The sequence below is a fragment of the Pyrus communis genome, chromosome 12, assembly GCF_963583255.1.
Source record: "Pyrus communis chromosome 12, drPyrComm1.1, whole genome shotgun sequence".
Classification (NCBI taxonomy): Eukaryota; Viridiplantae; Streptophyta; class Magnoliopsida; order Rosales; family Rosaceae; genus Pyrus; species Pyrus communis.
This window is the reverse complement of record NC_084814.1, coordinates 2432728-2447620: the sequence shown is the minus strand read 5'-3', so window position 1 is coordinate 2447620 and position 14893 is coordinate 2432728. Positions and strand designations below refer to the sequence as shown.

Here is a 14893-nt window from a genome sequence, read left to right as displayed (position 1 = left end):
TTTTTTTTTCTTTTTGTTCTTATCATTAAATAAAGTTATTAGATGATTTTTTTTGTTAAATGAAAAATTTTAAAGTCATTTTCATTAATTTTCCTTAAATTACTTAACCCCCTAATAGGCTCAATTTTATTTATGGCCCAAACACATATTAACTCAAAATCAATTAGTAATAATAGATAAGGGTCATCTGAACTAGTCCTAACAGGGCCAACACGTAACAAAAATAAGTTTAAGATTTTTGGACTAATCTATAAGCTATGGGGCTTATTTAGAATTGACTTGAAAATAACTAAACGTGCTTGACATTACAAAAAATGCTTCTAATTATGTTTGACAAAAAAAAGTTATATGTTCAAAAAGTATTCCACGTGCTTTTTAAGATAATACTTGTATTTTTATTTAAAAAAAAAAAAAACTATAGTACTTTTAATGAAAGCACTTTTGAGCAAGAGTGGTTTTAAAAGAGAAAAAATACATTTCTAAAACCATCTTGAACCATTGGCTTAAAACTTAAAACTGTTGGCCCATAAAATTTTGGTTTTAATCTAGAAACAGTTTTTCTGCTCCAATCATTCTGACCTAAAATTTTGGCCTCAGATTAATGAATGAATTTAGGCTAAATTTTTTTTTGTTAAAATTAACTTAAAAAAAAATTATGTAGACTATCATAAATTAATTTTATGAACATTTTAACCTAAAAATATTTAAATTCCGATAAATATTGAAAAATCATTAAATCGTACAAACGACAATTAATAAACCACATAAATTTAATACAATCGATAATTCATAAACTACATAAACTTAATAATGATATCCATCATCTTGACTCGGTGATGGACTTGGGATATAGCCTTGAGATGAATCATCATCTTAAAATATACTCCTTGTGGCATGCCTTCACCAAATTTCCTTTTACTTATCACGTAATCACTTCTTCCTCTCTAGAGTGTATTTGTTGAGGTCCTCCATCATGAACATTCGAACCTTTCTTGCTCCCTATCCCCTTTGTGTGTAATGGCCAAATGCATTCGGATCATTTCTTCCTCTCGAGAGCTATGGCGGTCAATCTTGCAAACCGGTAGCAATTTGTGCACTAATCGGATCTTAAGACTTCCTTTTTCTCTTTAGTTCCTTTTGCTTATCTCTTCTCGAGGGCCTTGCAAAAGAAGAAATTAGGGTCAATTCATTGACATCATTTGTCTGTGCGGCTTCACTATGAAATAATCTTCCTCATTGTTGGTCCGCATCGGTTCCCCACCTCGGATAATCCTAGAGGACGTTCCAAGCAAGTTGCAACCTAAAAGCTTCATTTTTTGGTGTAGTTCTTGTCATGTAAATTGCCATTGCTTTGTCACCCTATGCAAGAAATACTAAAAAACAATTAGTTGCAAAATAATATTATGTACATGACAAATAAAATATCAACAAAGAAACTCACAACTTTTGCAGCACTCCTTCCATTAGCCATGTCAACCACGGCTCTCTCCAAACTTCCCTTCCATAAAATGCACGCTTTGTTGATAACCTTCCATCGATCGTAAACACCACCATCTTTCCTTTGGCCGGCGTTGGAGTTTTCATTGAACTTATCAATGATTTTACCCCACAAAACCTTTTTATTTTTTTTCGTGCCAACGACACCATCTTGGCTAATTATAGAAACCCATGCCAAGCATAAAACAACATCTTCCTCAAAGGTCCAATCACGACCTCTAATGACACACCCCGATTCAAAAATTGGGGTGTGCTGGTCGTCATGCGAGGTGACGTAGCCAAGTGCGCAATGCGGAAGTAATAAAGTGAAAATACGAGAAAAATAAAGCCGACAAGATAATTTACAATAAAAAGATCAGTGAGTACTAGTGACAAACATAGAAGGAAAAATGCAAAGTAGAAGTTCAAGTATCTTAGGTGCAGTCCAGAATAAACAAACACTACATAAGCGTTAACTGGAAAGTCCTACATGGAGGGTGCTCTGTCAGAAATGCCTCGATGCCTCCTTTGTCACCCACGTCCTCGCTACCTAAAACCTGGAGGGGCGCAAAATAGAAAACATGAGTGGGCAAAAACAAAGTTTTTCAAAATCATTTCATTCTCAAAAGTTATAACCCCTCTCTATAAAACTTGTATACTTTCCAGAAAATACCATACGTACTCGTATATCAAATCATGCTAAAACGATAAAGCTCAAATATGCCATGCCAGAATATGCCGCGTCAGAATATGCAAACAAATAGTCTAAACATCAAGCATGTGAGATAAAACAAATCATAATATGCCAGTAATATCAGTACGTCAGTCGGAGTCACCTGAAGTGACCTGTATAGCTGAAACTATAGTTCTTTAACCATTATCCTACACACGAATTGGAACCACCTATAGTGGTCTGTATGACAGGCTAGTGTATATAAATATGCTTAGTGCTACGATCACGTGAAGGCTGTGCGATGTATCGCAAGTTACCTACGAGACGAAACCACCTAAAGTGGTCTATACGACAGGCTGACACTTGTCTTGGATCCAAGGTGAGCGTACGATGCGGGAGGTGAACGATCATGTGAAGGCTAGGCCCTACTCTGGTGGAGCATAATCACCGAGGTGTAGGAATATAAGCTATAACTTAATCTCATCAACACCACATCTATCACTAACAACATACTCACCCGACTAACCTGAACGTCCACAACACCAAAGCATAACCAACACAATCACAATAATAATATCGACGATATTCGACATGACATTTCAATTATAAAACCATTAAAACGTAATTTCTGGAAAGAATACCAATCAATATATATATATATATATATATATATATACACTGAAAGTAAAAGCCCACTCACTGATACGTAGAAGGGTCATAAGCCTCGAGCCTCACGTGGCTGCGCTCGTCCTCCGGATAGTCCTCACCTATATGCAAAACAACTATAAAAACATCAAATTAACGCACATAACCAACCTAAGGTAATAACTTCTCATACATTGCTCAAATGGGGTGTTTGAATATACCAACGTGCTCTACTCAACCTCACGAACATCCCCATATTTTTAAAATAATTTTTCGACCTCTCACGCGCTTCCACACCCCGGCCAAGGCACGGCCAGACGCGCTGGCCACTTACGGGCACTTGCCTGGCACGCGTGTGGAACCCTAACGCCGTTAGGGAATATTCCGTTAAAACCCTAACAGAAGTTAACGGCTGTTACCTGACGTCGTTAGAATTTTCCGTTAACTCTGATGGAATATTCGCCTCCTTCTCCGGTGATCCTCGCCGGTCGCCGTCGTCTGCAACTTGAATTTTCGCCTGTTTCTGGAAAAAACTTCAAACCTTAATATCTTCTTCGTTTCTCAACCAAATTCCATGAAATTTGTATCAAAATGAAGCTTACAATGAGTAGAACAAAACCTTACCACTTTTGGAACTTAAATCCAACGGAATCTCTCCGGAGAAACCTCGATAATCTGGCCAAACTTGCAACTCGATAAACTCGAGCTTCCTGACGTCTAAAACACTTCAAAATTACTCCCCAAGCTTCGTAAAGACGTCCTAAATCTTCCTAGAACCTTAAAAACTTCTAAAAACCTCACGATCACGTGTGCATGAACAATGCACCAAATCGGGGTTCCATGGTTCTCGAGTTTTCGAAGGTTTCACGTCGATTTAAGGGTATGGATGAGCTCCTGAGCTCACAAAGAACACAAAAGTAATCTCCTCGACGTCGATCCATGAAAGATAAAGGTAGTTTGAAGAGTGACCGTACCACTTGTACGAACAACGAATGAAATCCGAAAGGAGAGAGAGAGAGAGAGAGAAAGAGAGAAAGAGTCACGAGAAAGAATAAGATGGGTGTGTGTGAGTGTGTGGTCCAAATGGTAGCCCAACAACCAAAAACAAAACAAACCAAACACCCTACAACACTAATTAACGTCCAGGGGCAAAATCGTCATTTCACACTTACGGTTCAAATGATTCAGGACGGGCTGTCACATCTTATATGCTCTTTTGCCATCTTGAAAAATTTGGAAATGGGAAGAAATGGTAGAAAGAAAAATTGGAAGAATTGTAGGAGAAAAGTGAGTTTTGTGTGGATGTTTGAACAAATACATAGGTATTTATAGAGTTTTTAGGTGAATTTTGAGTTATATATATATATATATATATATTTTTTTTTTTTTAAATTATTTTAGCCTGCAAAATGCGTGAGGCGTGTTGCACAAGTTGGTGGGCTGAGAGTGGGCCTTTTTCTAGCGCGTCCGCGTGCACAGCTGGGCTCAATCACTGCTTTTGGGTTAAATCTTGGTTGGTATTCAATCTAAATGAGCTGTATGTGTTTATAAAGATATAAATTCTAAGAAATAAAGAAAATGGTGAAAAATTACAAATTTAAAAAATTCAGAAGCATTAAATTCTTATCATAAACACAAAAGCCAACAGACAAGTCAGTCCAGAAATAGAAGACGCAAAATAAAGAAGACTGAAAAGGCTACACACAGGGAGAAGTCAATACCCGAACCACCACCCTTGCTGACTGGTGAGGCCCCATTCTCTTTAATTTGCCTACTTTTTGAACCTCACCAGAAACCAAGGGTACTTGTACATGGTGCGCTCTTGACTCCCCGCTCTCAATCACCACATCCACAACCTAACAACTACCACCCACCACTCCACCACTCCACTACTTCTTACACCATGCATCTCCCTCTTATTTACCAAAAGACCACTACCACACACCTCTAATGCCCTTGGACTAACAAATATAAACTACGAGGAAGTTGTTATTCATGCTCTAAAAAAGTCATGCTGCATTCCTTCTTGTAATTCAAATTCAGTGAATCACTAATTAAGGTATAAAAGGAATGCGGGATGACTTTTTTTTAGTGTGAATAACAAATTCCGATTGCAAACCCTAAATTTAGTACGCATGCATGATTACAAAACACGACCAAACTGCTAGATGATTTGTCTCTGGTTGGGGAAGAAGGAAGAGAGATTTAGGTGCAGCTATATGTAAATGGCTGTTACTGCGGGGTAGTGGGATGGTCAGATCCGCCAGAAGTAACGCCAACACCGACATTATCAGTAGTAACGGTGGTGCAAATGTTGCTGCTACCGAGGGCGGAAATGATCTGCTGCACCGAGTTGCAGAGATGGTTGTTCATCGCGGTGACACTGGCGAGGTTGAGTTTCGCAGATGGGCTTGTGCTGGCAAGAACTTGGAACCCCACAGTCAGCAAACAACCCGAGTTCATGATGCGGTTTTCCTGATTCTGATCTGGTGATGAGGTTCCATGATCAGCTGCAGTGGCAGCACTAGATTCGATAGGCTGCACTGGGACAATGACAAAGCCTAGAGGAAGGAGGGGAATGCAGGATGGGTCTTCTCCGCTCATTGCCAACTGGATGCCATCAACATCCATGGTTGCATACACCACCAGGCTGCCTGACTCATCAGTGCAGCTCTCTTGTAGCATTATCTCTATGTTCTGCGATGAGTTGCTCGATACCTGTATATATAAACGTATGAAGTAATATATGATGGTCAGTTATGTATTAGTACGAATTGAAAATGAAAAGGAGATTTGAACTACAGGAATAATTTATAAGGAAGATGTAAAGTAGCAATACGCTACATTAGTAGAAGTAAATTCAAAGGGAGTGCGTAAGCTTACATTTATACGAAGAAGAGAAATGCAGTTTCCAGGATGAGAGCCATTGGCAATGTGAGCCACTTCATGTAGGGAATTCCCATTGGTAAGAACATCGAGCTGCTGGCATAATGCAGGAGGCTAAAAGAGATCAGCAAAACATTTTGTGTCAAGAGAATAACCATAGCTGGTTTTTACTTCTTGTTTTAGCTAGCGAAACAATGTAAGTACCTGAGCTCTGCGGCGTTCATCCCGTAAGAGTTCAAAGACACGGTGGTGCGAATAAGGGAGCCAAGTGGTGGAAACAGCAGTGAGAATGACCCCAATGGGTTGACCAGGTTCTGTGACTTTCCTTGTGGTTATTCTAACAGTGTCATCTGGGGAATCAGATATAGCCGTCCACGACTGCCCATTGGAGGTGCTCATGCTTACACAAAATGTTCTTATCATTCTCTGAGCCAAGTTCATCATGTTCTTGCGTGCTTCGGGTGAAGGTATCACTACATGTACAGAAGCCAATTAATATATTATACTTTTCCTTGATTATAAATGCTGGCAACTAGTTTGTAACGGGTAACTGTTTATCTCTGAAAAATAATTATCACTTGATTATATGATAAGAAGAAAGATCAGTAATTTAACCTCCGAGGTCTGATATATTTCTGGCCATGAGACTTGCAACCCTTTCGCATTGCCTTTGTAAGACCGCAAGCCATCGTTGCGCCCCAAATGCCATCCCACTGTAGACATAGTGACTGAATATTTGGTGTACAGGCTTCTCCTCTATCTCTGCATGTTCTATCCATGTAACCTGTGCAGAAGCCTGAAAATAGTAAGTCTGATACATCTAGTACTTCCCACGTACATTTTTACTTTCGCTAGTAATTAAGGCCATATAAATGTACGTTGGAAGCGAACTTGAATCGGTTGAATTAACATGTTATAGGAAATGATTGCAAAAGGAGTACAATATTTTGATGGGTATAACTAGGGAACTGGAAAACTAAAAGCATGCGCGTAGAGGTTGAGTGAAAGAAGCGGGAACACACCCTTGAGTATCCGTTGGGCATATCTTGGATAAGACAACCAGATGGCCATCTCTTGTACCTGGGAAAAGATGATTGAAGGTTGTCATGGAAGCTATCTATGGGAAAATCAACAATTGCCCAGCTTCCTTCCTCTTCATTTTGTTGACAATAACGTAGAAAATGAGTTTCTCGGGTTGGCACCAGAGGAGAAACAACTTGCAATTCCGCATACATCTGCAAATCCAAATTAAGTACAACCAATTAATGTGTCTTGATGAACATACGGACTTATGATTTGAGAATTTCAAGCTTTGAGATACCTACCAGCTGAAGGGAACCGTTTGCTTGACCTGAAGGATCTGCTGAAATAACTTGAACAGTTTTAGCTCTTGAAACTATAGAAGGAAATAATTCCATCCACTTATTCTGCAAAAGGATAATTGAAATAAGAGAAAACGGAATTTATCAGATTATAGTACTAGATATATAGTATATTTGATCACCCAGAAATATTGTTTTAAATCTTAAGTAATCACACAGTGAAAAAGAATAATTTGTATAGTTTGGCAACTATATGTGAAAGTAGTAAGTTGTTAATTAAATATACAAGAATGTCATGAATTTAGACAACTGGTTAAGTTTATTCTAGGGTTTTGTCTGGTCCAAGAACATTACTGACTAATTAATCAAGGCATTGCATGAATTCTCTAATAAAAACGAGGGCACTTACAGCATCAAGGAAGGCATCTACAAGATTAATGCTATTCATGATAACCACAACACTATCGCGAGTAGCTTCCGTCCTGCACTGATCACTTGGCTGCTGCTTGAGGTTCAAAGGCCATTGCGGGAATATGCGGGCATGTTCTTCAACATTTAACACTTCCTTCCCGTTCTCATTGTTCCGGCTCCAAAGAGGCTCACCAGCCCGGCACATCTTAATAAGCTCAGTAACTGAGGATACCGCAAGCTCTACTGCAAGTGATTTTTCGTCATCTGATAAGACACCACCCCAACTCCCAGCAGAAGCAGGGTAGTGAGAAGGTACATGTGGTGGCAACAGAGGCATGGGAATCATTTCCGCGGAAGACGTCATCGGGTACTCTTGGAAATGCCTTGGATAGATATTCATATCCAAATCCAAGTTGAACGCCGGCATTAGTGGAGCTCCAGGTGCCATTGTTTGGATTTGCTGCCCACTAGTGTATTGAGAATTCAGGCAGAAAACTCGTTCCAACTGTGAGCACAAATTTTGTCATAACTTATCAACCCTAAACAATTACTCACAAATGAAAATGCATGATTAATAGATATATCTCTTCAATATGCTGTAGTCAATCCAATGAAATTTTTTACTGCTTTTGATCATCCAAAATTACAATTCAACTTAATTAATTTGTTCTGCAGTCCATTCAGCTGATTATCATAATTATACATTAAACAGTTGCACTGCTTTTTTTTTTCCATGAACAGAAAAAAAAAGAATGAACTTTTGATAATGAAATTGCCATAAAATAATTAAGAGAAGTATCAATACCTCTTCTCTAAGTCGAGCATTCTCAAGGCGAAGATGTTGTTCATCTAAGCCAATGTCCGCAATCATAGCAGGACCTTTACAATTGGGGCACATAATATTGCTCAGCGCTGCTTGTAGCCGGTAATTCTCATTCTTTAGGTTCTCATTTTCGGCCCTAAGCATGGCATTATCAGACCGATCTTGTTGTGCCTACAATAATTTTTGTTTTCAAACCATAATAAACAGAAAAATTAGTCAAATTTAAGCAGAAATTAAGATAATAAATCGTGGCTGTAATAATACTTGACATAACCCTAGCTGCTAATGACACGCATAAAACAAAATTAAGGAAAAGAAAAAGAAAAAGAAAAAGAGAACCCCTAGATGCTAAAGGGGATATGAATACCTATACTTTATTGCTGAACTTTGGGAAGCACAGGATTTGGTAAAGGGTTTAATGCACATATATTAATTTGGCTTCAGACCTTATTAATTGTTAAAGAAGACTACAGGTATATGCAGTCTGCAGAGAGACAGATGGAGCGATCGTGGTTATATATGTTTAGGGCTTAAAGCTAGTCGTTCAGTAAGAACGATGAACGCGGTTTCTGGGGAAGCGTGTTAATGTTACCTTCATCTGGGTTCGCCGGTTTTGGAACCAGAACTTGACCTGACGCGGCTTCAGCCCCAGTTCTTGACTCAGTTTCATCCTCTGCTTGTCGTCTGGGTGCGGACACTCCTTAAACATACTGTAATATGTAAAGGAATTAACACGTTAATTATTTTGTTTGTGTGAGAGAGAGAGAGAGAGAGAGAGAGAGAGAGAGAGAGAGAGATCGATCTAGTAGAAGTACTTTTCCATTTCTTGGATCTGATGAGCAGTGTGGCGATGGTAGCGTTTCTTCTTGGGAGGTTGCAGTTGGTTGTCGGCTTCTTGTTCGTTGCCAGATTTCTCTTCAATTTGCTCGCTCCCGGACCCGCTTTCCATCATCTGATCTTCCTTTCCTTTCATCATCTTTAGAACCCCATTTTCTTCCTTCTGTTTATTTCATTTATCATCGCAACAATGTTAGTTAAAAGGATCAAACATTACAAATTAACAATTAGTTAAGAGATTGTTGAATAATGCCAAAATTATTAACAGAAAGGTTGCTTACAGGAGGACTGAGGATGGAAGAGAAAGGCTGGAAAGGCAGCTGATGATGGGTAGGCATGAAGTTGAAGTTAGGGTTCTGGATCGGCGACGAGAAGAGGATTTCCGGGCTGACCACGTTGCCACCTCCCATGGCCATGCTTGACATTACTTGGCAGTGCCCATACATTATTTCTTGGACTCTCTAGTGCTCGAAGTTTTGTCAGATAGCTAGCTAGGGTTTGCTCCTCTCTTCTCTCTTCACTTCAGGTTTGAGCCTGAAACTTTCAAATTTGGTATCACAAAACAAGATCAGAAACATTTATACATACATACATACATACATATATATATACATATATACATATATATATATATATATATATATATATATATATATATAACAAAGCAAAAATCACAATTATCTGTCAAGTAAATTTATTGAACATTACTTAAACAAGAAGAGTACTTAAACCCAGAGGAAATAACATCTTTTCTTTTCCTTTCTATTTTTTGATAGCTCCAAAACATTACAAAGGAGACATTAAAAATGCTGAAATTAGAAGTACTCAAGGTTGAAAAATTTGTCAAAAATGAGGTGAGAAATTTCTATCCACCAAGTAATTAACAAAACCATTTCAAGTAACAAACAATACTTCCGGGCAGCTGCAGTTGGAACAAAAAAAATCACCATTAAATATGAACATTACCACCTACAAAATTAATGGATACCTACCAGTAAAGAAACTAGAGGAAGAGAGAGAGAGAGAGAGAGATAGAGAGAGAGGGAGAGAGAGAGAGTGAGAGAGAGAGAGAGCCATGCAGTCGAAGTTGAAGTAGTGTCGGTGTTGTTCGCAAAACGATGACTCACCGTTTTGGTTTGGTTGATCTGCTGGTGCTTCAGAGTTTCAGAGACCCAGTGGTGCTAGTATCCCATCCTCTCTCTCCATCTCTCTCTATTTCTCTAGGTTTAGCATTTTTACACTCTTTCTTTCCATCCGCACAAATCTGCAAATTTATTAATTTACTGTGCGTGGTAAATGCGTTTCGACAGAAACCGATCAACGCCACTAAATTCGTCGTCGGCCGTTTCGGTACACGTGTCCGTTTCTCGATGGAAGAGCAAGCGTTTCTCCCAGACAAGTCTCATCCCCAAGTCAAACCCCTTTCTTTGCTACTAAGACCCCCAAGCCAATTAAGGACGCGTGTACTCACGCAACTTCTGTTATATGATTTGGGGCTCTACTCGCGCTTCGGTCGCGTGCGGTGATTGCTTCTGCTATAACTAGGGAAATTAAAGTCAGTGGGGAGTGGAAATGGCTAAGCGAAGGAAATTGACCATAGCGGGGGTTGAAACTTGAAAGGCATAGATCTAACTAAAGTTGTAACAACCATTTAGTATTACGGTTTAATAGTATTTTTTTTCGTGAAAAATTTTAGGTTTAATTCAATGAATTTGAACCACATTATTACTAACCTATAATAAGGTCAAGTCCACCTCATTCTCAGATAATATCGTTTGTTAAAAAAAAAAAAAAAAAAAAAAACTAATGTTGTAATTGATGAAAACGGGGTCAAAGGATCTTGGCCGTCCGTTTAACTGAATGTGAGTTCCCACTTCCACTGCTCATGGCGGTGTCCTCAACACGGTTGGAGGTCGGACGAGATGGTCCATATTATTCAACTGGAGGTGGGGTCTATTAGTTCAAGAGAGAAAAGTAAACGAGGTTTTAAACTTGTATATCTGTATTGGAGTAGAATTAATTTTTAAGATTGCTTCGAACATGTAAAATGAGATATCATAGTGAGTTTTACATCTTAAAATTGTATTGTTCCATTAAAGATACTATAATTCTTTATACGACAATCACTGCAACAAACAACTATATATTTAGCGAGAAACAAATTCCTCACTAAAGTTTTCTTTTCATAGCCCTTGATTTTCAATGAGGAAAGTAACTTCTTTGCTAGGTCGTCATAATACGCCCCTCGTGAAAGGTATACAACAAGAAATTTTAGTTTATCCGTTGAAATGATACAACGAGAATGAAGCTTCTTCTCGCGCTTTTGCATTAGTGGTTCAAATGGTAGGAATGAAGTCGCCAAATCCTTTTGGCAGCGAAAGGTGTAACTTATTATTTATTGATAAAGATCACATATTGCAAGAACAAATTTTTTGGCTGCAAACTTACCATCAACGAGGCACTCGTTTCCTCACTCCAAATAGCACTGATTTTCTATTATTTTTATTTTTTGTGTTGCCATTAAGTGACCTGTAAAATTTCCCACAGTAGAGGAAATACTCTTCATATTCTCATAAGCAACCTATTGCCAATTCAATTTCTTACTGTAACTAGTTTATTTTTATTTTAATGTTTTATGGAATTCATTGCTACTACAAGAATGAAAGGAAGTACTTTAAGTTCACTAAAATAAAAAGAATAAATATGGAATGGTTTCTGCATTGCATAATTTTGTGCAAGAGTTCCTTAATCATTTTGCTTCTCCTTCAACTCTTGGATAATTTGTGCACCAAGCTCTTCTTTTTGAGTCTCAACAATCAACTTTATAATGTTCTTCTAATTGTTTGTTCAACTGGGGCACAAATTCGCCGAAGAGTTAGATTTTAATGATTGGGAACCATAACCACATCCCTTGATGCGCCCTAACTTGTGCCAAGAACTTCTGAACAAAATTTTATCATATATATGTCATTGTCCTAGTCCTATTTAGAAGCGTTGTTTCATTCCTTATAGCTATCACCTCATCTCTTCCGACAAATTTATGGCGTGTTCATAACCAATTTATTTCCCTCACCCCTTTGTGTAAAGATATCGATGAATTAAAAAAAGTAGCCATCGTTGGAGTATCCAAAGTAGTATTCTTCTTCTCCAAAGGCAGATGGTCTAATTCTTATGCACCATATGGTTCATATCTGTCATGCTGTTAGGTGATCTTCTTTCTTATCCTTCTTCATCTCTATCAAATCTATATGGAGGCCAACGTCCTGAACTGAAGTAAACGAGCCAAACTGTAACACTAGTAATACTAGTCTGAACAGCAGGCCTCAAGAAACCTCGAAATTTTACAAGTGAAATATAACACTGAAGCACAATATAATGCTTTCAAATTCAACCGAGCCAAAATAGAACGTGAAGCCAAAAAGTATATCAACTAGATAAAGGAATTCCAAGCCAATTCATACATAAATGCATGCATATATACATGATACATACATGCTCAAACATTTATAAACATACATGTGTATAAGAATGAAGAAATTAAGAGAGAAATGTTGTTTGGAAGCAAACCAATGACATCAAACCAAAGCAAACTAATTACGCAGTCCAGTGGGCGGCAGCTCCGACGGCCCTTGCAGCCCTCCCCTCAGCAACCATGAATATCTCTCCCTTCACGTAATGATCCGTCGCATAATCCACCATAAGTAGCTTCCCTTGGTAGGAAAGTGCCGAGAGGCAACAAAACATCTCGAAGTCATCGAGCTCGAAGAGGCTTTGCTCGCAGGCATGAACATCTGCTTGTGCGGCAACTCTTTCCTCCCGGGTACCTGCATTTACTAGCATTTGAAGTTTGTCTTAGGACCTCTTGAGCAGTTAAAGAGCGGTTGGGAGCTTCCTTTTTTCCATCTGCAAGTGAGAAAATTAATCAAACATTCAAAGCCTAGTTCAATTTTGAAACATGCTAGCGGGACATTTTGGCAAACAGATGACAAACATACGGTCACATACATCACATTCAAACAAATATAAACACGCTGAAAAAGTTACGGAATGAGCACCACAAAGTGTCCCTCAAATAAAATTATTTGAAGGATACCTCAACGGAAGGGGAATGCGTGTATATATACCATGTTTGACAGTTTCAAATTCATTATGCAAGGCGAGAGTGAGGGATCTTTGGGAAAAAAAGATAATAATTTTCAGTAAAAAACTATATCTTATAGAGGAGACAACGTAAATAACTAACTTACCCACTATACTTTTGCATCTTCATCCCAGCAATCTTTTGTGTTTACGCGCACAACCTCAAACCGATCAATAGCAGTTGGTTGCTCTTCAGTTTTGGCAGCCAAATACTGTAGGTTTAGATATAGTTGCCTCAATCCTCATATCACGCGCACACACACAAACTTCCATTTGTATAATATAGGCCGAAGATCTTTGAAGATCTTTTATGCCTCGGGCTATCAAGCAGGGCGGGCCCAGGCCCAGTAGGGACAGGACGACCATCTAGGATCCAAAAAAATTCGGGGCATCAAAATTATTAGGATGGTGTATTTATATATATTTTCATAAGAGTATAAATTTATAAAATTTGGTTTGATGACAAAGAAATTTAACTACAAGTGTTGATTTTGTCATTTGAAAATAATGAAGAGGTTTAGGGTTTAAAACACCAACTGTGCTTATTTACTTTCAATTTTTAGAAATTTCTTTTCATAAGATTATAAATTTATAAAATTTGGTTAAATGATCAAGAAGTTTAATTAGAAGTAATGGTTTTTATTGTTTAAAATTAACGAGATTTCCTAAGTTCGAAATGCTATATGCGTGTTTATTCTTTTCAATTTTTACGAATATTTGTTTGGTTGTTAATTTATTTTTAGTTACTAGCTAGTAGCAAGTGGGTTGTTATTTTTAAATATTTGTTTGAATTCAAGTCTAATCTTCTACAAAGAGTAATATGTAGACCAAATTTTTAGAACAAATTTGCAAATCATATGACGTGTCATCAAAAGGTTTAATTTAGTGCCCATTCATTACTTATACATATTAATTAAAGACTCGAAAACATCATTAATTTTTTAGTCTCATATTGACAAAGTTAGTAAATAAGAAAAAACACCTCACAATTTATACTAAAACATTTTAAAAGTTCAGATGGAAAACAAAACTCATCGTCTATCTACATGTAAGCCTGAAGTTTTTTGGTTTCCTTCTCTGGATACAAAATAAATTAGTCTTTCTGTGTTTCTAAATTATTGAATTTGAACTGCTTTTCTAAGTATAATTTGATCAATGTCTTATGTGTGAAAATAAATAATTTTCTTATATGAATTTAGGGCACATTTTTTAACTTCGCGCCGGACCTCAAAATTCTCCAGACCGACCCTACTATTAAGTCTATTGCAAGGTCAAGTCTTGGTTATTGAAAAGATAAATTTCATTTCATTAGCATGTGAATTTCACATGTCATTAATTTAGTCTTGCATTAGGACAAATGGTTATTAATGGTTGTTACTAGACACTTCTACATAAAGGACATGTAGTCCTTTTTAGTAGCTGCATGGTAGTAATTGAGGTTTGCTATCAATGTCAGTGCCCACTTTTTGTAATAAACACCAATGAAAATGATGTTCTCTAGCCAAAATTATAATGACACAAATTCGTGAGAATGGGAAGATTTAAAGACTTGTTAGAATTCAATCTTGATATTACCCTAATGCCACTTTCTTGGAGGCCAATATGGAAAGATGATTGTCTAACAATGCAGGCACACAATGTTGCTTTTATATAAACGATAGAATAAAATACACTACTTCA

General features: G+C 37.6%; 1 protein-coding gene across 2 annotated transcripts; it reads right to left on the bottom strand.

Annotated features, from left to right (window-relative positions):
• Positions 1-4390: 4390 nt before the first annotated feature.
• LOC137711397 (homeobox-leucine zipper protein ROC3-like) lies at positions 4391-10322 on the bottom strand. Of its 2 annotated transcripts, none has more exons than XM_068450633.1 (12): positions 10201-10322; positions 9355-9607; positions 9052-9236; positions 8829-8946; positions 8219-8407; positions 7412-7918; positions 7006-7107; positions 6703-6915; positions 6296-6464; positions 5885-6153; positions 5678-5776; positions 4391-5512 (listed from the first exon to the last, which is right to left on the bottom strand). In XM_068450633.1, exons 2-12 carry the CDS (start codon positions 9517-9519, stop codon positions 5027-5029), a joined length of 2502 nt encoding a protein of 833 aa, XP_068306734.1. In that variant the 5' UTR covers positions 9520-9607; positions 10201-10322; the 3' UTR covers positions 4391-5026. The 2 variants fall into 2 exon arrangements, with proteins under 2 accessions (XP_068306734.1, XP_068306735.1); XM_068450634.1 differs by having other exon boundaries at positions 5678-5773.
• Between the last annotated feature and the right edge of the window lie 4571 nt (positions 10323-14893).